The sequence below is a fragment of the Notamacropus eugenii genome, chromosome 6 (genome assembly GCF_028372415.1).
Source record: "Notamacropus eugenii isolate mMacEug1 chromosome 6, mMacEug1.pri_v2, whole genome shotgun sequence".
In the NCBI taxonomy this organism is placed as follows: domain Eukaryota; kingdom Metazoa; phylum Chordata; class Mammalia; order Diprotodontia; family Macropodidae; genus Notamacropus; species Notamacropus eugenii.
In genome coordinates this window covers 316,761,003-316,784,487 of record NC_092877.1, presented here as the reverse complement: position 1 = coordinate 316,784,487, position 23,485 = coordinate 316,761,003, and the positions used below count along the sequence as shown (strand labels likewise).

Genomic DNA, 23,485 nt, shown 5'->3' with positions numbered 1-23,485 from the left:
TGAACCCTGGCTCCATTATGACCATATCTATCTGTCTACAAGCAGTTTGGGGTTAATAAAAGGCCAAGTTTGGTAAACTTTGGTTCCCTGTAAATTTCCTCTGCTCCTGTGGAGAGCACAAGACATCACAATCCAGCCTTTTGTAGCATTGTTTTCAGTGTAAACTCTTAGAACGCAAGGGGCCATCTTTGGGCCCTGTGGAGAAGAGGGAGGACAAGTGCTTTTGGATCATCTGAGATTCCCCCAAGCCAGACTGGTACCTGGGCTTCCAATCCACCACTGGTTTCAGGATGTCTTGACTGCATGTCCCTATCATGTTTTCCCATTCTGTCCTCTCCCCTCAATGAGTAAACATACTGGCTCCATCAAATTTCAATATATGTACTCTGGGCAGGGGAACAGAATGCACACACAAGGCTCCAATGTCTTACATGAAATCAGGTGCATACTATAAACAACTGATCTTAATGTAAATGGAATGGCACCACTGATACTGTTAACACTCTAAGACATCTCCTCACTTGGAACCTTGGTTCTCCAAAGATAAATTTATAATTATGGTCTTTGGAGAGCTGTACTCAACAGGGTGGAAGGGTAGACATCATCTTACGTGATACTCAGCAGCAAGTGTCTGTGGGGAAAAGAGACCCCCCCCCCCCCCCAAATTTCCCCCAAAACCTAGACAAGGTTCTTTCTACTCTTAAAGAGTTGGTTTCTGGGCCAGTGTTCTTTTAAGAATGAATATTCCCTGGGGCCAAGATGTTTTGATGAGTGAGAACATTAATTAACCAGCTCTAGGCAGCCCCAGGCCAGACCATACTCCTGTCACCTACACATCTACCTTGGCAATCTTGCCATCTGTCTGGCCACTACAAACATCCTCCTTCCCACTTTCTGCTCTGGGCACATTCATCAAATCAATGCATCAATACTACTGCTGCTGTAGAGGGCATGGCTAACTGGTTGTTCAGTGGACTGCCATCCTAGGGACTCTAGAATACGACTTTCTTTCCTCCTGTTTGATCATAAATTCTGAGAGAACAGGACTGCCTTTTAAATGTGTATTTCCAGCACTTAATACAGGGCATACAGAAAGCTGATGTTAAAATAGGTTTACATTCTGGTTTGTCAGCTTCATGGAAGCCTGGGCAGAGGGACTATTCTAAATGGAAGATAACAGAGTTGGGGGCAGTGAGAGTGGATGTTTCTAGTTGGCTAACCAACTGGCCTTCTCCTGCAGTCTGGAGGCCACCTGTGGTGCAGCCTTTTGACTGAGTCCAAGTTTTACAGAACAAATCCTTTTATTAAGGGAATTCCCTATCCCTGCTTTAAGATTACTCTAAACAGCTTTATTAGCTAGCTACCTTCAAGTGGCTCAAGGCAAATTCAGTCTCAAGTCCAGCACTCCAGGATCCTAACTTTAGAACTTGAAGGGATGTGAGAGGCTTTAGTCCAACACTCTTGTTTTATAGATGAGGAAAATAAGGCTCAGAGCTAGGTTTAGTGACTTGCTCCAAATCACCACAAGCAACAGAGCCAGTATTTGAACTCACTTTCTAATTTCAAATCCAGTATTCTTTTCATTGGATGAGGCTCCCCTTCCCAGGTCCCTCTGCTTTGCAATCAGACCAGAAATTCATCAACTTCTTGTTTAAGATAGAAAGATTTTTCTTTATTAATGACCCCAACCGTATTTTTAGATACAGGAGTTTTAAACTCAAATACTTAGGAGAAAAACAAGTTAATATTGTACTTCCTGCAACTCATTACCAGTAACGTATTGCAAAGCGAAACAGCTTGGAAAGAGGGTGAGATAGAAGGGAGGGAGGTGATGGTGGTGAGGGAGAGATAAAGAAAAAGAATTAAATTGATCAAAGTGGAATTCTTTTTTTTTTTTTTTTAAATTCTTGGGAACTATGAAGTCCTTGCAAGCACAGCTCGATTCTGCAGATTATTTTCCAAACGTGTACAAAATAGAACCAAAATGGGAGAATTCCTTTAGAATCTGGAGAGGTGCAATATTAAAAGCTACGATTATTCGGTAGCAAGTGCTCCAGCCTTCTGTTGTCAGTCTCCTACTCCTTCTGTTCCCATGAGTTTAGCGGGATGAAAATGTCTTCCCCCTTGGAAAAGAGAAGAAACATAAGGGCTGGTCCCTTGCTGGTTGGTCATCCCACCCCATCATGTTCTTAAGGTGGTCACCCAAGATAACACAGGAAAGAGAGAGGACAATGTGAAGAGAAGAGCCAGGCTTCTTGAACAACCTTGGGTAAAAATGTAAAAGGCATCTGCGTATGAGGTATGTTTTCACTGCCATACAATCAGAGCCAGAGGGAATTTGGAGAAGGTTTTTACCAGCCTTTCCCTCTCCTCACAGAGTCCTTTTCTGGTGCTGCTGAGGCACCTCAGTGGTTTCAAAGAATGACCATGAGAAGCCAGAAAAGATACATAAGGGCTTTAAGACAGGATGGGAGGAAGACTGGGGACAACTCCACATTGGAATCATACATATTTTGGACTGCAACCATCTGTCTTTCTAGGACTCTTTAGTCTTTAAACCAGTTAGGGTATACCCATTTAGTCAGTGTGTATATATATATGTGCACAAATGAGAGATGCCAGTCTTGTATCTTTTACTGTAGGGACAGATATAGGGTTGAAAGGTACCTCAAAGGGGGTCATCCAATGTTATTAAAGAATGAGTTCACAACTCTATATAAGGATGTCATATTGTCATTATTTCTGACTAGCAGATTTTGAGGAAGCCAGCTCTACGAAGGAGCCCCAGATGGTGACTGAAGGGTCTCAGGCTATCTATGGATCTTGTCTTCTGTTCTTCAGTGCTAAAAGGAAGCTTCCCTCTTCCCCATGATTGTGACACAGACTAGGACTGAAAGCACTCCTTTTGTATGCCAGTCTGTAAAGCTTCTCTGCTGAAGCTGAAACCATGGGAAGCCAGATCTTTAGTGCTGTGTACAGTGCCTTGTACTCAGCAGATGCTCTACTTATTTTGATTAATTACTTTGAATTTAGGCCTCATTAAACCTCCTCGACAAAAAAACCTACCCCAAACACATTTTTAAAAAGTTTTGAGTGCTAGATGCTAGTTCAAAAGATCCAGAGTAGTTTGCATCATCCTCTTGCCCCAGTTCCATTTGTACCAAAGAAAGGCCACCCTCTCCTCTTTCCCTTGATTTCCATAGCTGTCCAGTCTCCCTGGGGCTAGACAAGCTGTGGAAAAAGGCTAGCTATGCCTACAAGGCTTCTGTAAGAATTATGTTTTCTTCCAGCTCAGGAAAAAGTCTGCATTTCATTAAGAGGAATCTTATTTTTCATGTGTCTTCAGTCTCCATCTGGGAAGTATATCGTCTGACTCCTAGTTAGGGTCAAATAGTTTGGGAATTACCCATTTCTCTTGCTTCCTCCCTAATTATCTATTGCCATTGTCTTTGACATTTTCCGATTTGTTAGAATTTTATTCAGAATGTAAACAGAAGAAACTGTTACTCTTTAATAGCTTTTGTTAAATGTTTGGTGGGTAGAAAAGTGAAAACCATTGGTACTTATGGGACTTGTGGCCCCAGAGAATACTTGATGGCTATGTGGTTATGTAGGGAAACCTTCTGGAAGGGAGAAAATTTCCATTAAGAGATGCTGCCTGTTTACTGGTTGGCAAAGCAGGTAGTATCTAGTGAGGTTTACATCTGGTCTTCCTCCAGGTGGACAAGCTGTTACCAGTGTAGAACCATCCTGAAGGCAATCCTAGAACTATCTACTTACGCTACCCGGCCTTCCTGTCTGGGTCTTGACAGGCTGACCGACACAAGCTTCCCTTCTGCTGTACCTATCTGCCGTCTCATCTCCTGGCCTCAACTGAACTGACTGGCTCTCCACTGGGCCCTGAATGCAGCTCGAAGTTAGTGGCCTCACGACTGAGGTCACCCATGTGGTACTTGGTGAAATAGGAACTCCTGTGAAGCAAGCAGGGAGAGGGAAAATTGTGAACTTCAGGAAGGGATAAGAACTGCAACAGGCAGTGGTAGGAGTCTGCTTCGGCTACAGGGTATAGCTTATCAACTCCCTATTCTCAGGCATAGATAGGTCACATTGCCTGTCCGGGGATCTGTCCAGAAGTAGCAGACAGGACATCCTGATGTGCCTGCATCAGCCCTCAGTCATCGCTTCAGAAGGATCTACTTAGATTTGGGTGGCAAGTCTACTGAAGCAGGCTTAATTAAAAAACCTGAAAAAGTCTCCCAATATCAATTTATTGCTGTCATAAACTGAACACCCCCTATTCCCCAGAGGTCAAAAATTAAAAGAGTGCTTTGGTCAGAATTCCCAGCACTTCTGTCAATGAAAATTCCTAACATAAACCTCTGATACTGAGACATGCGGTAGGGTAGGCACACTCTTTACCCCAATCAAATGGCAGAAGTAGCAGCTTCAGTTAGAGAGAGCTCATCTCATATCCAGAGCAAGGGGGTGGTGGTTGAGATGGTAGAGTTGGGGTAGGGGAAGAAAGCACACCCCAGAAAGGTCCTAGGCATGTGTCCACTTGCTCAGCAGGTGTAGACAAGGGCAAAGTAAGAGGAACACAAAGATTCAAGTGCAGTAAGGGATAAGGCAGATTCAGTTTACTTTAAACGTCTCACCAAACATGCCTGAGGAGATGACAGCTCTGATAATAAGTCCATACTAGACCACCAACTCCTTGAAGGCAGGAAGCAACTTTTTCATTTTGAATTTTCCCTCCACTACACGTGGCAGGTACTTAATACTTGCTAGGGAAATCTGCTTCTGTTATCTATGGGGCAAACACTGCTGGCACTCTGTAGACACACAGAGGGCTGCTAACTTTTGGTTAAGCCCCTTCGGGGTACCAGTTGACTCTCTTGAGGCTACATGACCTCTGTCCTGAGTGCTGTGACAGGGAGCTTAAACTTCTACTCTGCCTTATCTCCTGTTTGGCAGCAGCAGAAGAGTCAAATATCTTCAAGGGAAAAAGACTTCTTTAGAGCAGTAGCCTGGCTCAGTCCTAGGTGCCAGCCTTGTCAATGAGTCTACTCCCTTGAAAAGGCTTCAGTTCTCCAACAGCCTAAGAGCTACTCTTCAACTGAAGAATGCCTAGTTTATTAAAGAAGGAGCACACAAATTCTCTCTATTTCTCCTTAGTTGATGCTTGAGTTTGGGTACAAGCAAGCTCAGCCTTCCCTCTAAATGTTATCTTAAATCCTTCTTGCAGACTGTGCACCCAAGTCCTAGGAAAGACAGTCAATAGACACAATGTTCTTTTCTAGAGAATGAAGGACAGAAACCCTGCTGATGTAGACCAGTCCTACTTACGTGATTGTTTTCATTTCCTTTTTTTCTGCATCTGGGCGTGCACGATTCAGCACCTTGAGGAAGTCAGATGTTTTTGCCCGCATTCTTGTGTGAATATAAGCCTGAAGGCAAACAAATTATACACTGAAGGGGGGATTCAGCTTTGAAATAAAAATTACATTGTTACCTTGATTATCATTAAGGAAGAAATTTTATGGGATATCTTGATACTAGGAAGTAGTATTCCCATTGGAGTTCTTTCTCTTGGTGACTTTGTCTTTCTCAGATAGATGGGACCTAAACTATGGCAGATACACCTTGGGGTTGACATGGGTTTGGAGATCTGTAACAGCTCTGAAGACATGAGATCCAGGCTGAAGTCTCTAAGATGGAGGTATTTGTAGGAGGTAGGATAGAATAATGCATAAGGGCAAGTGGGAAAACTTTGACAGGAAATAGAAATTACTTTTTGAGGGACTCTATATTTTCCTACAGTTAAGAATTCAAGTCAGTGGCAGGGAAAGTTTCTCAGACTGTCGATGCTGCAGTCTGGAAGACAAGAAAATTTTCTCTTGCTGCTCATTAAGTCCTAGTGGGTCTCTCTTACCTTAGAGCATTTGATGTGATAGTGCAGGTAATCCCGGAATGTGTGAATCAAGTTAATGGTGTTGTCTCTGGCATTAGCATTGGTATGGCGGGGGAACAGCACTGGAGAAGGAACAAAAGAAGTCACCAGTATGCTCTGTAGGATCGCAAGAAGTGTGGAAGGAACAGAAGCTTTCAGCTTGATCCCTTTTTTCTTTCCTTAAGCACAACCCACTCACTTAATCACATCAAAGCTATGGGGGCTGCTTCCTAGGTAATCTCAGTTATTCCTTGTCGCAACGAATGGCTGCATTCTGAAGAGAGGGTAAGGAGGAAGCTCTGTGGATACCAAAGGCAAAGGGAAGCCTAGTTCAGAATCGAACTCCACAAAGAGATGGACTTTCTGTTCTGAACTATCATTCTAGTTCACAATTCTAAGAATGCGTATTTCTTTTTGGAATTTGTCCCCAATTTATGCCAGGGCTACTGGTTCCCATAGAGGCATTAGACAATTCTCTGTGGGGTGGAGGTAGCGTCAGACTGATTTCATGCGAAATAATCTACATTAATCACTCAGGAAAAGAGTCAAACCACATGTCTAGTTATCTTGTCACTGAAGTAAGGAAATGCTCTTGGGAGATACTGTGTATATCCTTTAAAGTTCCATTAGTATTCCCCAGGATCTATGATGAAAAATGTTCTTCACCTCCAGAGAGAGAGAACTGATAAACTCTGAATGCAGACCACAGCATACCTTTTTAAACTTTATTTTTTGTGTTTTCTTTTGCAGCATGGCTAATATGGAAATATGTTTTGTGTGATTTCACAAGTATAATCAATATCTAATTGCTTGCCTTCTCAAGGAGGGGGGTGTGGTAGGAGGGAAGAAGAATGAGGAACGCAAAACTTTTAAAAATGACTGTTAAAAGCTATTTTATATTTAACTGGGAGATAGTTAACAAAATAAAAAAAAATATTAAAACACCTGGAAACCCTACCTAGGAAGGGGGCAAGAGGCACAGATAGCTTGGAGGGCCTTTTACTCCTGTGGTACAGCCAGAGACCTCTGTAGGGCCTTGGTCTCAACTTGGTCTCTTGTTCTTATTTATCTAATGCATCCCGTGTCCCAGTTATGGGGGGTGGGGGGGCCCCTACCCTTTAAGTCCAGGCAATTACCGAAGTGCTCATTTTTGTAGCTATTTATGGTAGGGTTTGGCTTCTACTTTACTTCTGTTCTTTTTTTAACTCCATTGTCAAAACAGTCTTTTCTGTGCTCATGCAAAAATCTCTGAAGGTTCACCTTTTCAGGCATATTAAACACAATTAAATTCCTCCAAAGAATGATCCATGAGAATCGACTCGAGATTACCGTGGAATAACCTTCCAGTTCTAAATGAAAAAGGAAACTGCAGGAAGGGTAGATTCACTACTTTAGTGAAGGGGTTTGGGGTGAATCAATCCTCGCTTTAGGGAGCAAAAAACCAAAACTCTTCAGCTAGGCAGTTATTTTATACATTTCTAAAAGGGAAATAGTTGTAGCTCAGAAATGGTCAGCAGAGGCTGGCAGTTAACATTTAATATGCCCAGCGGATTCAGTGATCAAGTCATTAAAAACAGAGACAGGTAATATGGCTAGAAAGGGGCTTAAAGGACCCCCTGACACACAGAGTATGTGTGACCTTCAACAAATCACTTGTCTTAGGGCCCCATATGGAATGGTCATCTGACCTACATCAGGAAATGGGAGAAGGAGCTTTCTTAGGACTCTGCTATACTGATGAAATCGTCCTGGCTTCCCATCATTCCCTATACAAAAAGTTAAGATTCTCTCCATGTGGCAAGTGTGCAAAGTGGTTAAAGATAAACAGCCAGAGCACTAGGCCTGCCAACTAACTGGAGACTCTTTGCTACAGATCCCCTTCTCCTGGCTATGAGGAGATTTGAGAATTCTTGCTGTTGTCCACTTTGCTGTGAACAAGCTCTATCAGTGCTCAGTATTCTGAGGTTACTTTAGGTCCCAATTTTGTCCAACTCACCAAAAGTGATATAGCCAATATTGTCGCCCACAGCGGCATCTGTGTCTTTCAGTTCTAAAGGAGGTTCCCTGTGGCTGAAGAGGACCTGTGGAGCTGTGTGGCTAGCCCTGCGTCCTTCTTTGAACTCCTTCAAAGATGAAGAGAAGAGAAAGAAGATAACTTAGCATCAGATGGGAGGCAAACCTCCTGAAACTGTTCAGTTAGATGGGGCAGGGAAGGGAAGCAGTTATAGGTTTTTCTGTCCTTTCTGAGAGTGTCACTGGAAAAACTTCTGATGTCTGCTTGGATGTACTACAGGCATACCTCATTTTATTGTGCTTCACTTTGCAGATAAAGCTTTTTTTTTTTAAACAAACTGAAGACTCGTGGTAAATCTGTGGCAGGCAAGTCCATTGGTGCCATTTGTCTAAGAGAAAGCACTCATATCATGTCTCTGTGTCACATGTTGGTAATTCTCACAATGCTTCAAACTTTTTCCATTGTTATTATGTCTGTTACGGTGATCTGTGATTTTTGATCTCACTATTGTAACTGTTTTGTGACAAACTGTGCCCATATAAGATGGCAAACTTCCCTGATAAATGTGTGTTCTAACGGCACCAACAAGCTGGTCACTCATCTTTCTCCCATGCCTATGGTTTCCCTACTCCCTGAGACACAACAATACTGAAGAAAATTACAAAAACTTAATTGATAAAGAAGTGGCAAAGTTCTAGCATCACATGCTACAGAGAAATCTTTCAAGAAAGGAAGAGTCAATCAATGTGGCAAAGTTCACTTTTGTCTTATTGTAAGAAATTGCCACAGCTACCCCAACCTTCAGCAACCACCACCCTGATCAGTCAGTAGCCATCAAGACCCTCCCCCTCACCAGCAAAAAGATTACGACTCACTGATGGCTCAGATGATGGTTAGCATTTTTAGCAATAAGGTATTTCTTAATTAAGGTACATATTTTTTTTAGACATAATATGATCGCACACTTAATAAGACTACAGTATAGTGTAAATACCACTTTTATATGCACTGGGAAACCAAAAAATTCACGTGACTCACTTTATTGTGCTATTTGCTTTACCGTGTTGGTTGGGAACTGAACCTGTAATATCTCTGTATAGGTTGACCACTAGTCTTCTGTTTTTTAAAGGAGAATACAAGTTAAAAACCAAGTGTTTAACAATCAAAGGCTTTTGGACTTCAGGACCTTGGTCAATACAAAACGGAGTAAATGCCAATACTATATCCCAGCAGACTACCAACAAATTTAAAAAAGCCTGTAAGTTCTAGACTGTAATTATCTGCTACTTTTACTTGAAGCAAAAGGGAGGCCTGATTATATTACTCCTCCTGATGGCTCCCAAAATTTCTAGGACAGAAGTTTTGAGTCAGAATTCTGGGACCTATGAACTTGTCTTTTTTTTTTTTTTAATTGCATGCTGTATTTCAATATATTTCCTCTGTAACTATATGTATTCCAAACATTTAAAAATTTGATTCTGGGAGAGGGTCCACAGCTTCACAGAACTGCCATGGGTGTTCAGACACACAAAAATGTTAAGAACCTCTGCCCTAGGATCAAATATAAACCAACTCCTTGGACTGGCATGTGAAACTCTTCTTACCTTCCCAGGCCTTTTCTACTTCCCTCCACTACTCCCATCCTGCATTCTCACTCTGCTGACCTCTTGAGTTGCAGTGGCTTAGGAAATAAAAGATGCCTTAGGGGGATGGGGAAGGCACCAGGTGCTTCCATCTCCTCTCCACTTCCTTACTTCTAAACCTTACAAGCTGATTTAAGATGCCACCATTCAATTTAAACCACCCTCTCCAAGGTTACCAATGATCTCTTTCAAATTAAAAAAAAAAAAGATCCTGGATATTGTTTTTCTATCACTTTTATAGAGACTTCCTCTGTAAATCTCCTCCCTCTTTCCCAGAGAACCATGTCTCATAACAAAGAATTAAAGGGAACAAAACCTCAGTAAAACCAATCAACACATTGAAAAAAAAAAATGACATTACTATGTGTTGTCCAGCGATCTAAGTGCCAAATCTAATGGTCTTTTTCAATTCTGAGCCTTCATGAGCTCTCTTTCTCTGTAGCCTCTGATATTATTTATTCATAACCTTCTCCTTCTGAAGACTTTCCTCTCTTCAGATTTTCTTAACACTGCTCTCCTCTCTCTGTTCACTCAACCCCTCTTTTCCCCAGGGTCTGATTGTTGCTGGTTCTTCATTCATGTCAGGCCTGTTAAATGTAGTCATCTCCAAGATTCTGTCCTGGGCTCCCATTTATTTTCATTCTAAACTATTGCTTGGTGACCTTATCAACTTCTAGGAGTTGAATTCTAGTCTTGCATCACCAATTGCTTTCTGGATATCAACAGCTGGATGTCCCCATTTCAAACTCTACATGGCTCACTATTACCTCCAGGATCCCTTTTTTCCTATTTACAATTTACTCTCCTCCCATTGCTCTACATTATTATGGTAACACTGGTGTACCTGGAATCCCTCAATCAGGATGTTTTACCTCCTATTCTATTATCTTCGCCTTGGCCACCTCTCATTCCTGGAACAACTGAATGCCTCACTTCTACCTCTTGGTTATCTGACTTCCGTCAAAGCCCAGCTCAAATCAGGTTGTGCCTTCCATCTCCACCATATATATCTCTTGCACACACCCTACTATTTACATGCTGTTTCCCCTTAGAGTTTAAGATATTTAAGGCTGTGATTTTTTTGGGGGTGAGATGGGGAAGGGAAGAACTTGATTTTAACTAGTGCTTAGCGCAATGGTTTGGCATATAGTAAGCACTTAATAAATGCTTGTGGACTTGATTTGGGCTTGTTTGGTTTTCTTTTACATGCATTCTCTCCTCAAAGGAAAAAAAATTTCAGAAACAGGCTCACATTTCTTACTCAGCTGTTTGCTGGAAAGGGAACTGCTTTGAGAGAGAGGGAGTTAAGTTGACTCAGAATGGAAATTCCTGTGGCATGGGGAGTAAGTTTTTACAGATGCTTCTGAACAGCTAAATAAGTTTTTCTTGGATTTAACTTGCTCTAAAAAACACATTTTTATTCTGCAAAGGTCTAAACAACTTCTTAACTTTTATTCATTCCCCCTATTATCTGCTAACAGCAGGTCCACTGGCTAAGATTCAGGTTTTGGGTAAATTTCTTTTTGAGTGAGGAAAAAAGTAGTTAGATAAAAGAATAGTGTTAGAGAACATTTCATGTACAGTGGACAAATGGCAGGACAAGAAGTCAGAAAAATCTGGTTTTGAATCCTGCTTCAGTTACTTAACAAACGAGAAAATTTCCACACCTGTAAAATGGAGATAACTCATCTTCTTTATAGGATTATTCTGAAGACTAAATAATATAAAATGTATGTAAAGGACTTCAAAAATCTTAAAGTGCTATGTAAACCTAAGTTAATATTAACAGGATTTAGGTTTTTGGACCAGGACTTAAGATAAAGAAAAGACCAATCAAGAAGAATTTGTTAAGTGCTTATTATCTATGGGCCAAGCACTGCATCATTACTCTATTACATTTAAGAAACTTTAAATATGAAGAAATACAGAGATGAGAGGTTAAGAATGGTTTCAACATAACTAAAATAATAGGTATAAAAATGTGGAATGAAAACTTAATAGTATTATGTCAAACTTCACACAGATATTAACTTCAACTGAGGTTGCAGTTGTTAAGAAACGGAGAGACATTATTTTTTAAAACTCACTGTAATTCCAGCTTTGTGTTTAAACATTTTATACATACACATGTGGATATGAAAAGCAACAACAGAGCCTGCCCTCAAGAAGTTTAAATTCTAAGGAGTACCATCATGTGTATATGAATTGGTTTGCAGAAGATAAGGACAGATTAGATGGAAGGAAGCCTTAGAGGGGAAGAAATTAACAGCTGGGGGAATGGGGAAAAACCTCCAGCTACAGAAGCATTTGATCTGAGTTACTCTTGTTTGGGGATTGAAAGCAGTAATAAAAACTGATGGAGGCATGCAGGTCTGGTCAAGAAGCCTTAAATGAAGGGTTCTTAACTTAAGAGTCCACAACCTTCTTTTAAAATATTTGAATAATCACTTCAGTACAACTGGTTTCCTTTGTAATCCTATGTATTTTATGTATTTAAAAATACTCTTCTGAGCAGGGGTCTCTAGGCTTCAGGCTGCCAAAGACTCCTTGTAACAAGAACAACACTGACTTTAAACTCAAAATAGAGAGTGAAGTGCAAATTGCCCATAAACCTCTCCTAAGTCAAGTACAAACAGGAAAAGCTAGGACATAGGAAGAAGACCATTACTCCAAAGGAGACAAAGACCTTTATTTCCAATGTGACAATCCACAAATGCAGAGGAAGAAAATTAAATGAACTAGAAATCAACACAAAAATTAGATTCAACATCACTGGCACTAATGAGTTGTCTGGATATGACTGGTGACTATAACATGACAACAAAAAAGCACACATCTTATACACAAGAAGCTGGATTAGCAGTGTACCTCAGGAGATGTACTCCTGTGAAATACACATCCACAAAGAGAAAATACACAGTGCACAAGGACGGCTAACAGGAGGAAAAAGTGCTGTTCTGATGGGAATGCAGGTGCTGGAAATGCAAACAGGAGAAGAAAGATGCTGAGCTCTGGAAAGAGACCACAAACTAAGGAAGCAGGACAGAGCAGTGACCTATTGAGACTTTCTGCAAAAAGTAAGCTGTGAATCCAATTTTGATGCTTGTACTCTGTTCATTCTCTTAAAAAGGTTTATTTTTATCCTGAACTTAAATGCCAAAAGATCAAAGTTCTGTAGACACAGAACACAAAAAGAGGATTGTATATGCCATTTCATACCACTGGCTTTTTTGGGAAAAAAAAAGATATAATGCCACATATTACTTTCAAAATAGCCCTGCTTGTCCTTGCTCTCTTCTGAGCTTGTCTGTGCACTAAAAAAAAGTTTTTGGGCATCTCCTCTCTCCCCTCCATTAAAAACCCAGAGAAAGAAAATTAGAACCTCATAATAAATAATTGTCAAGTAAATCGAAATGCAAAGTGGTCAGGTTAAAAAAATGTATATCTTGTTCTCTATTTTGAGTCCGATGCCGGTCAGGAGGTAGGTAACATTTTATCTAAAGCTCACTGGAGACCTAACTGGCCATGCTGTTGCTGATTAGAGTTAAGGCCTTCAGGTTGTTGTCCTCACAGAAATTATTCTGGTTTAGCTCTGGTTTACTTCAGTAACAAGGGGAACTGCTATTCTGTACCAAATTCTGGTCAACGAGGAGGAATTGATAATAGAAGAAATGACAGAATTTTAAGTATGATGTGGCACTCCTTTCAGTTTGTGATTGACAGGGTAGGAAAATAAAATAAAATAACTATGATGGGCATGGATGGGTTGAAAACTGCTTCACTGGAGGGAGCATTCAAATTGCTGAGATCACACATGCCTTTGAGCATATTAGGGGTTAGAAGAAGAACCAAGTAAGAATAGGACTGACTGCTGCTGCTCAGAATGGGCAGGACAGAAAGAACAGATTAAATAGACAGAAAAAAGAACAATCCAATTTACTTTACTGCAAGCTCAATATGATGTCAACTGTTATACAGCACGCAAAAAAAGCGAATGTTCAGTCTGAGGTCAGCCCTGGTCAGACACTGACATGCTGAGGTATGAAAACGGGTGCCTAGAATAAAGACACTCAAATGAGGATAGGAGAAATGAGGCCATTTAGCTTAAAGAAAAGTACAGAGCAGAAACAGGGGGAAGGACAGTTGGGAACAGCTATGCTATTGTGGAATGAATCTAAGATCTGGAAGTAAAAAGTTCAGGCTATAACCTTTCCTAGCTGAGTTAATAAGGGAGGTAGGTGGCACAGTGGATAGAGCACAAGGTCTGGAATCAGGAAGACCTAAGTTCAAAACTGTCCTCAGACACTTACTAGCTGTGTGACAACCCTGTTTACCTCAGTTTCTTCTTCTGGAAAATGGCAAATCAGTCCAGTATCTTTGTGAGTACCTTGTGACCCTCAAAAGGGGTCAAAAAAAAAAGTCATGAAGAGTTGGACATTACTGAAGATGACTAAACCAGAGCTTCTTCTACTGTGTGAGAAGAGCTCACGTGGCTGAAAGTAAAAAAGTTTAAGAAGACCTGGACTAAACAACAGCAGCTGGGTTAATATGAGCAAGTTACTTAACCACTAGGAGCCTCAATTTCCTCATTTGTAAGAAGAGATAATTATACTATCTTATTATAAGGAATTCTGTAAAACCCAGGTAAATCTGAGCTTTTCAGTGATCCACCAGTTTCAGTTTCCCTGGTAGCAGGATTCTAGGCATACGCCACTATGTCTGGCTGATTCTATAAATAAAAATCTATTTGGACAACTGCTGAAAATATAGCATATGGTACTGGCATGGACACTGTGCTCCTGTTTTCTACCAGACTTTGTGACTGATCTCAGGTGGGAAGCATCCAGGAGATATTTCTGGCTGGTAAACATTACTGAACTTACTCACAGGTCTGCAATGAAGTCAGGAACCTGGCTGAACTATCTGTTATTTCCTACAGCAAGCAGAATTGAAATAGCTCAAAAGAAATGCAAGATGTGCAAATTTAGAGATGCCACCCCAAATGTTAACGTGGACTATCCGTGCTTGACTTGTGGTAGAACATTCTGAGCTCATACTGGTCTGATCAGCCACAGTCGGACACACTGTAACTTGACTCTAGCACAGTGATGTCATTTTGGTCCTCTTCGAGAATGAAGGACAACAACCAACTAACAGTGAACACTTGCTATAAATTATACTCTCAATCTGCATGGCAGAATAAGTGACAACACCCTTCTGTTGTCTTCAACTGAAAAAATCTACTAGGAGAAAGAAGTTATATATGTGACTCCATTCTCATTTTCTTTCTCCTCCAGATTTCTTGGTTATTCATTTTATTTTGGTAAGTAATATGTAAGTTCTGGTGGGGGGTTTTTTCCTTACAGGGATAGCCAGGCTTTAAGAATAACTGCTGCTGCAGATAGAACGAGAGAGCTACAAAAAGCTCAAAATAGAACCCAATCATTTTGTAATCATGACCAGCAGAAACAGAACTACAGATAGAATTTTTTGGTAGAGGGATTTTGGAAGATAATTGGTATAAATAGGACATGAAAGTATATTACTACAGATTATCTAATGGGATACACAAATAGTTTTGAATACAAAACCCCTTTGGTTGCAGTAGTGCTGCCGTATCTAGGTACCTGGGAAGAACAAGATGCGCTATTCGAACACAGGAAAACTTCAGCCTTAATATCTTGGCACTGTAACTCAATTACAGTCTCAGTCTGAATTCACATACTTGAGGCTCTGTGATTCACCATGTCAATGTCTTTTGCCTTGTACACCTCAAGACTCACTGACACACTCAGCATTTATGTTCAGATGCAGAGATGTTTGTAAAACATTAACAACTTAGAAATCAATTCTATACATTTTGAAATATACAGAAAGTCTTTGTAAGCACTCCAATCTACTTAGTGTCATTATTTTTAAGTCTTCTATGTGGTTTCCTAAATCACACACTCTCCTCTACTTTCCATCTATTTCTCACTGGCATACTCCACTGTAAACCTGACAATTTACCACTATTCACATTTGGGTACAATATGTCATCTTTTTCCTTCTCCGAAACTGCTATGGCATAGTAAACCTAAAAGGAATTCATTTCTTTAATCCTAGAAGAGACTAGCAGCATTTTTCCTAGCTACTGTAAATTCACTGCACTTTATGATATAAAAGGAAGCACAGCTAACTAAGCCCTAATCTTTAAACACCACAAGACTGTTGTCTCTAAAATTATGAACTTTTTAATAAAATGAACATTTATCAGATTCTTCTCTTAGGTTCCAGATTCCAATTTTAAGTTAGTTCTGCATGACTACAAAGTAAATATACCAAAGTGGAACACTACGTCATCTGAGATAGGGTTAAGAGCATGGAATGCCAGGCCCTTTTACTTTAAGTACAATGAAATGCAACAAAGAGTTCAATTAAGGGGCTCAAAGCAGAAAACTAAACTGTGAGTCTCTGACAAATGATAAGGTCAATTTATTTTGCTCAAGATGTATCCAGACAGCAGTAGGGTAGCTACAAAAAAACCCAGCAGGGACCCTGTCTGAGTCCAACCACATGATTCTCTTGTGCAGCACATCTATCTTTCTCATCTTAAATATTTAAAATACCAGAACCCAGAAGCAGGTTTCGGGTGGATCGTTTTAAAGACTAACCAAACAGCAAGAATGTCTTTTGGTCATTACCAGTAAATTCACTCAGTTCTCTGAATTTGCAGAGAGCAAATGGACAGAAAACTTTATGACAACTTCATATCCATGTTTCCAGATGAGTTTTTTCAAATACACCTCAAAGAAGTTATCAACAAAATGCAAGCAGTTCTTTCTTTTCTTTTAGATAACTATTCTAATGTCCTCACTTTCAAAGATGGGATTTAAACTTATAGACAGAGGTTAAGTATTCCAAATCCTTCAAAGGACCTGATCGTTGATAAACCATACATGGTAAGATCTGTGTAAAGTACAAATAAATTAAGATGTCTCCTGGAATAAACAGACAGGACTGGTAAATGCAGCTAATTCTAAATAGGCACTGAAACATATCTGTGGCCTTTAAAATTAGCCTGTGGTTCTGGATTTAGCCCAATGCCTATGTTCCTGGTCTTAACTCCTCCATCAATTTTGAATAAACTGCTATAAACTGCATAAACAGCCAAGAAGCTATCTTCTAGGTCTGAAAAGGAATATTCACCTTACTTTCTTGTTTCACAGTGCTGAAGTATTCACCTCAATTTTCCTAAATATGGAATGAAACATCTAAAAATATTAGAATTTCTGAGTAGCTCCCCTTTCTGAAGAGAAAAAATAAAGCTGACAATACATTGAAGCTGTACCCAATGGCACTTTTCTCGTTCAAAGAAGAACACATAAATTATTTTTATTATTCTTAATGCAGTTACTTTAATATGCAAGTTTCCCAGTGGCAGAACTAGGTTCCTTTACCTTTCTAAATCTTATCACCTTGTCATGTAAATAAAAAAAAATAGTACTATTTTATTTCCTTAGACTTTAACCACTGTATTGATATCTAAATGATGTTCTATCTAAGAAGAAAAAAAAAGCTTAGATACATGCATTCAATGAGTGACAGACACTACAACAAGGCAGTCATGAGCCTAACGGCTGAGCTTCATAGTACCAAGAATCCAATTATAAAATATCCCACTAAGCCTTTTTTAATCAGACCAGTTTTGTTTTTTTTGTTTTTTCCTGAGGAGGGTGATTCAGTATGCCCTTATGAGGATCTCATTAGAGCTCAGGCTACATCTGTCGAGCAATTCTGCCCTCTTTCTTATTTCTGTGGTGTGTGCTGCTTTATGTGAATATTTTAGAGAATCCTCACATAGGACTGCATTGAGACGTAGGCACACTTTAACAGAGAAATAAAGAACTAGTAAGAAGTAATTCTGGTGGCTTCCTGGGCTCCTGAGACATCACTACCTGGAAAACAAGTTGTGCTGTTAGGTGGGGTGGGCAGGGCTATATCAACTGGTGCTACTTCCAGAACTAAACCCCTAAAGATAAAAACTTGGTCTTTAATAACAGGGTAAACTACTCTTGCTCTAAGGCAGTGAGGTGGCACAGTGGATGGCATACAGGGCCACCAGTCAGGTATCTTCCTGAGTTTAAATCTAGTCTCAGACACTTACTAGCTGTATGACCTTGGGTAAGTCACCTGACCTCTGTTTGCCTCCATTTCCTCATTTGTAAAATAGATAGGAAAAGGAAACAGCAAATCACTCTAATATCTCTGCCAAGAAAACCGCAAATGAGGCCAGGAAGAATTGGACACAACTGAACAACTGTTACTCTGACAGTATAAAAGCATATCCTTGGGGTGCCTTATTTCCCCCAAGGCTATTTTCCATACCTGCATGAACACCTTTCCAATCACCACATCGTCATCGTCCTTAAATACTGTGCTAAAGACAACGGTGACTCGATCCTTCTTTGACTCAACATACCTGAAGAGAAGAAAAAAACAGAATGATGAAAAAAGCAAGAGTCATCAAAGGGCCATTTCAAAGATTTTATCAATGAAGTAAAGTAGGTGGAACTGTGGAGAAATCATGAAGGTGACAGCCAATTTACTTCCACAAACTACAGAGTATGCTAAAAAGGTGACATCAAAAGCTTTTCTCTATTAGACAATAGTGAGATATGTCTATGCATTAACAGAGCTTGGAGAGAGGGATTATATGATAAATCACTAAAAAAAGCAAATTTTCATTTTATATGCACATTAATTATGACTATAAATGAGCTATATTAAGGAATGAAATCTCTTAAGATCTTTAATTTTGAGTTGAGTAAAAATGTAACTTTGACAGCACAATAAGAACGTCCAGGCAAGAAAGCAAATCTAAAAACCTGTAAGCTGACAGAATACCCAGAGTCAATTTGATTAAGCTGTAATGCCCTGGAAGCATAGGCAGCCCACAAAAAGAACCATCCATGCTTCCAATTAACCTTCACCTTAATTAACATTTCTATAGAAAATTAAGGTGTGTGAAGTGCTTATATATACAATGGAGTATTCAGTTGCAATTTAATTCTGATGCTATTTTAATGTTTCTGAAATAAAAACTTTTGAACATGTGGTTAATTTCAGCTAATTTCTTCTCACACTAAAAGTGGTAGTTTCTATCAAGAGAAGGGCATTGTTTTTCTATATATTTTAAAGGCTGTTCAAAAGTTTCTGTTGAGTACAAAGTAAATAAAATAACTGAAGCTGTTAGACTTGGATAGTAAAAAAAGGTATGGGTTTTTTGTCTTCAACATGGTGTTATTAGCAAACTGGAAAGTTCTCAAGTACTCTAGGGATTCACTTTCTCCAAGAAAAAGTTTGCCCACCAACTGCTTGGATCTGATTTTTGAAGACTGAGATGGAAGGCACTTGCACAGATGCTGCTGCTACTGGACATGGAACTCAAATTCTTTTTGTGGTAGTCAGGGGTTGCTAAAAATGAAGTGAACCACTGGACAGGCCTGCTATCGTGTTGCTTGTTCTTACTTCTTGTAATGATGGAGGAGCCTTGGTTAGGAAGCGGGCTGTGGGGGACTATCACAGGAGACCTGGCTTGGGAGGAGCTCTACATTGCAGAGGTGGTCTGTATTGCCTGCATGAGAGAGCACCATATATCATGGAAAGTGATATACAGTGTTTAGGTTTTCCAGCTTTATTTTTAACATGGAATCTGGGATTAACTCTTCATAGCCCTCCACATGTATCCCTTTGTGGCACATCAATTCAGGCTTCATTTTTCTATCACAACAACTGACGTGGTAGATTTTCCCTATAGCTTTCAAGAGCTTCTGATACTGAGTTAATATTCAGAGTTCTCACAATATGGGCTCTCCAAATGGAAATAACTTGTTTTACGTAAGTATTAATCAGCATACTCCCTAACTTTTTCTCTTCTACCAGCAGTGACTCAGAAAATTTCCATGACACAGAGATAAAAATGGCTTCATATGAGACTATAAAATTAATTCCTTTATTCTTGTAAGGGTTATCAGTCATGTATATCCTCTACACTAACTAATGCATTTTACAACGTCACACTAGTCCTCTTCTCTCCCCACATGGCACTGTAAATGACTATCAAGAGTAAGTTTGATAATTCAGAACCTTATTCAGTAGGTATGATTCCAAGGTACTTGCGGTGAAGCATGCTATTCAGCTCTCCAGAGAGAAGATTAAGACATATTTATTGGACACTGCCAAAGTAGGGATTTATTTTGCTTGACTCTGCTAAACACATTGCCTGATGCACAGTAAATACTTTTTACCTTGCCTTGACAACCAAAACCACTAATAAATGGGTTGCTCCTAATATGACCCTCTGGCATATGTGAGAGAGCACAGGGCAGGGGAAATAGAAAACAAAGGTATCAAAGCTTAAGACGTCAGGTCAACCATTTTAGCTAGAGCACTTTTGGTCCCCCATGGCCACAGGAAGAATAACTTAAAAAGTAGTGACTTCCCATGTGACTATTATTTTGATAGATACACGTTTCCCTATGCGAAATCACCAATAACTTCATCTTCTTAGGGTCATTCCTTAGTCTTTAACTGTAAAGAGCAATGTGAAGGCATGATGGTCTATACTCACATTGTCTCATCATCTCTGTAATGGATTACTGCCCTGTTCTCGCCCTCCTTTCCCTCTTCCTGGAATTTGAAGTATTTCTCAAAGACGGAGGCAAAACAGTTTCGTTTCAACATTCCAGCCTGATGCACGATGGAGTCCTTTGATGCAGGTAGGTTCTCAAGGTCATATAGCAAAGAGACATTGTATCCTGAGGAAGGGAAATCCATCAGTTGTAATCTTGTTTAAAATGTCTATCAAAGGATTCCAACCTATTAATAGCCATGTGAAAAAAATTGCTTCAAATCACCGAGTTAGAGAAATGCAAATTAAAGCAATTCTGAGGCTTTGTCTCACACTGATTGTCATGTCAAAGGTAAAGAAAAAAAGGAAAATGAGAAACAGAGGAAAACAGGTACACTAATAGACTGTTGATGGAACTGTGAATTGGTTCAATTATTACGGAAAGCAAATTGCAACTCCGTCCTAACATTTATTCAACTGCATACATATGCTGTGATATTACTGTTAGGCCCATAATCTAAAGAGATCAAAGAAGCAGGAAAAGGACTGATGTATAAAAATATTTATGCAGGTTTGTTTTTTTTTTTTTGTAGTGGCAAAGAATGGGAAACTAAAGAGATACTCATCAAACGGAGAATGGCTGAATAAATTATGGTATGTGAATGTAATGGTGTGGTGTCCTAAGAAATGATGTAAGGAAACAGTTTCAGAAAAACCTGGAAGATTTGTATGAACTGAAGCAGAATAAAGATTCTGCAGAGCTGAATCAGAAAAATTTTACAACAACAGAGAAAAAAGAAATAACTGAAAGATTTAAAAATTCTGAACAATGAAATGATCAACCACAATTTCAGAGTACCCACGCTGAAACTTTGCTAACCACCTCTGGACTGAGAGGTGATGAACTCAAGAGTGCAGAATGAAATGTTTTTTTGGACACAGTCAATGTGGGAATGTTTGGCTTGAAAGGAAGTGGGAGGGAAAATATATTTTCACTAATTGAAAAAAACTAAATTTAAAAATAAGTTTACCAAACTCTCCTCACTAATCTCTTGACAAAAGCTCTAGAGTTTTTACTTAATTCTGGCCTAATTTCCCTATGTGTAAAACAAGTAGAATATTACCCATTTCCTTTTTACCACACTAGGCTGACTTAAAGTTAATCTCATATTCTTCTAAGATGCTTACAAATATGAAAATACTTGACAAATATAAAATAAAAACTTTAAGCAACACCAAAATGCCTCATAGCTGAGAGGACTGGTATCAAGCCCACAAAGAATAAGGGATTTACTAAACTATACATAAGGATCCTTGCAAAAGGTGGCATGTTGATTTAGAAAAGCACATATTAACATTCTATTCATTTTAATCTGGTTCTCTTGAGTGTTACTGACATCATGTTTGACACCTCCAAGTTTAGAGCAAAGACAATGCTTCCAAGAACACAATCTGGGAATTTCAATCAGAAATTTGGCTTGTTCCAGAGACACTTGTGAAAAAGGAACATGCCATTAAAAACCATGAATATAAAAATAAGTTGATAAAATATATCCATAAAATATTCCTTTAGGTTCAGGGTAAGTTAAGAGACATTTTCTTAGCAGGGAGCATGCCAAGAACCTACATAATTAGCATCTAATAAGCATTCTGAGAATTAGGAATTGCATGAACTAATGATTAGATATATGTTGTTAATATAAGCCAAAAGGTCCAAATGATATGGAATTGTGTATAAAAGAACATTTGGGTATGAATGAGACAGGACTTAATAGAGCTGATTCATATCCTAGGCAACTGAAGAGAACTGGGCACAGAATAGGTTTCTGCCAGCATGGTAGGAATTTCAAATTGCTGAATGTACCAGACTTCTGTGCTGTTACTGTTTCTTCTCTCCAAGGGTGTCTCCATTCTGATCATGAACTTGAAGGCCATGTGTTTTTCACATTTCTGTTCTGGACAGTGTTTAGTATACTGCTGGCACTCTAACCTTAAACAATTACAATAACCTGCCATTCTGGGGTACCTGGGAACCAGATAAACAGATGAGCTTGGAAAAGATAAGAAAGGGAGTATTTTCAGAGCTGCAGTAAACTGAGTTTTAGAAGTCAGACAAAACAAACATAGGCAAGATTAAAACAAGTCTCAGACTTTAAGGAAGGCAATGTGGTGAAGTGAGAAGTCAGTACTGTATGGTTAAGATTTCTAAACTGGACTAGACAAATGATCCCAAAGGAATGGAGGAAGGTACTTCAGGTTTTTTTAAATTTGGCATTTAATAATATATTGTATAAAGTTTCTGTAGTAATTATATACATTATCACATAGGAATCCCATAGTCTTCTGCCACTGGTGTGGGGTGGGGAGGAGCAAAGATCTATCAAAATCAAGTTTTTGCTTGTGAATTTTGACTTTCCTATTTTATTTGGTATTTGGTAATGAAAGGAGAGGCTGGCACAATAAGTTGTTTTCTTTTGTGTGTCTATTTTATAATAACTCTAGTTACAAAGAGTTTCAATGACACTTTTTTTTGTCAGAAACTATACTGCCAGACATAGTAATATAACAGGCTGCAAGGAATACATTTCAAGACAGGAAAGGGGTGAGAGTGGGGAATTATAGGTGTTATAATCTTTTAAAAAATCATGAAACACAAGAATACTGTTTTGCATTATTCCCATTTTTTTTAAATATTAAAAAGTAGCCAACTTCATTTCCTGAAGACTTTTAAAATGAGGCTTAATTGTGGTATTACCTGAATACCAAATGATGATCATATTTCTGAAAATAGCTTCAGCTTTACAACTTAAAGATATGGGAATATAATTCAATCACAGATATAATATAGTGATCCGTTCTGCCCAAGAGTTCTAATAACTCACAGCTGTGCTCATCAAAGTGAGTCACAGCATTTTCAACTCTTCTGGAGCCAGTCCATGGTTGATCATCAATAGTAGGTTAAGAGAAGACAAATATTTTCCTCCCAATTTCAGCTACAATCTTCCTCCAACTGTGTAGTAGACAGCAAAGAAGTAGTAAAAGAGAAATCATAACAGGCAAACAATGGCATCCTTCAGACTGAAAACCTAGGCAACAGCTGTCTATACTATTTTTTTGGTGACTACCAATATTGGAAAGAGTAGTCCCATCAGTGCTATTTTGTATACAGAGGAAAAACTGGGTCCATGAAATGTAAACACTTAAAAAAAGGGAAAGTTACAACATTCAGATTAAATCCTTTAGTAAAAGCTAAAGTATAAGTACAG

At 39.2% G+C, this 23,485-nt stretch overlaps 1 protein-coding gene across 3 annotated transcripts in view; it reads right to left on the bottom strand.

Annotated features, from left to right (window-relative positions):
- Positions 1 to 1,644: 1,644 nt before the first annotated feature.
- The window catches only part of ARPC2 (actin related protein 2/3 complex subunit 2), a 39,365-nt gene continuing 17,524 nt past the window's right edge, over positions 1,645 to 23,485 (bottom strand). For 2 of the 3 annotated variants that reach the window (XM_072617760.1, XM_072617759.1), the window contains exons 5-10: positions 20,220 to 20,406; positions 17,975 to 18,068; positions 7,947 to 8,073; positions 5,933 to 6,033; positions 5,347 to 5,447; positions 1,645 to 2,123 (exon numbers count right to left, since the gene is read on the bottom strand). In XM_072617760.1, the coding sequence (XP_072473861.1) occupies positions 2,099 to 2,123; positions 5,347 to 5,447; positions 5,933 to 6,033; positions 7,947 to 8,073; positions 17,975 to 18,068; positions 20,220 to 20,406 (635 nt within the window). In that variant the 3' untranslated portion in view covers positions 1,645 to 2,098. Of the gene's footprint in view, positions 2,124 to 3,844; positions 3,972 to 5,346; positions 5,448 to 5,932; positions 6,034 to 7,946; positions 8,074 to 17,974; positions 18,069 to 20,219; positions 20,407 to 23,485 lie in introns of all 3 variants that reach the window. The other variant, XM_072617758.1, reaches the window with a different exon arrangement.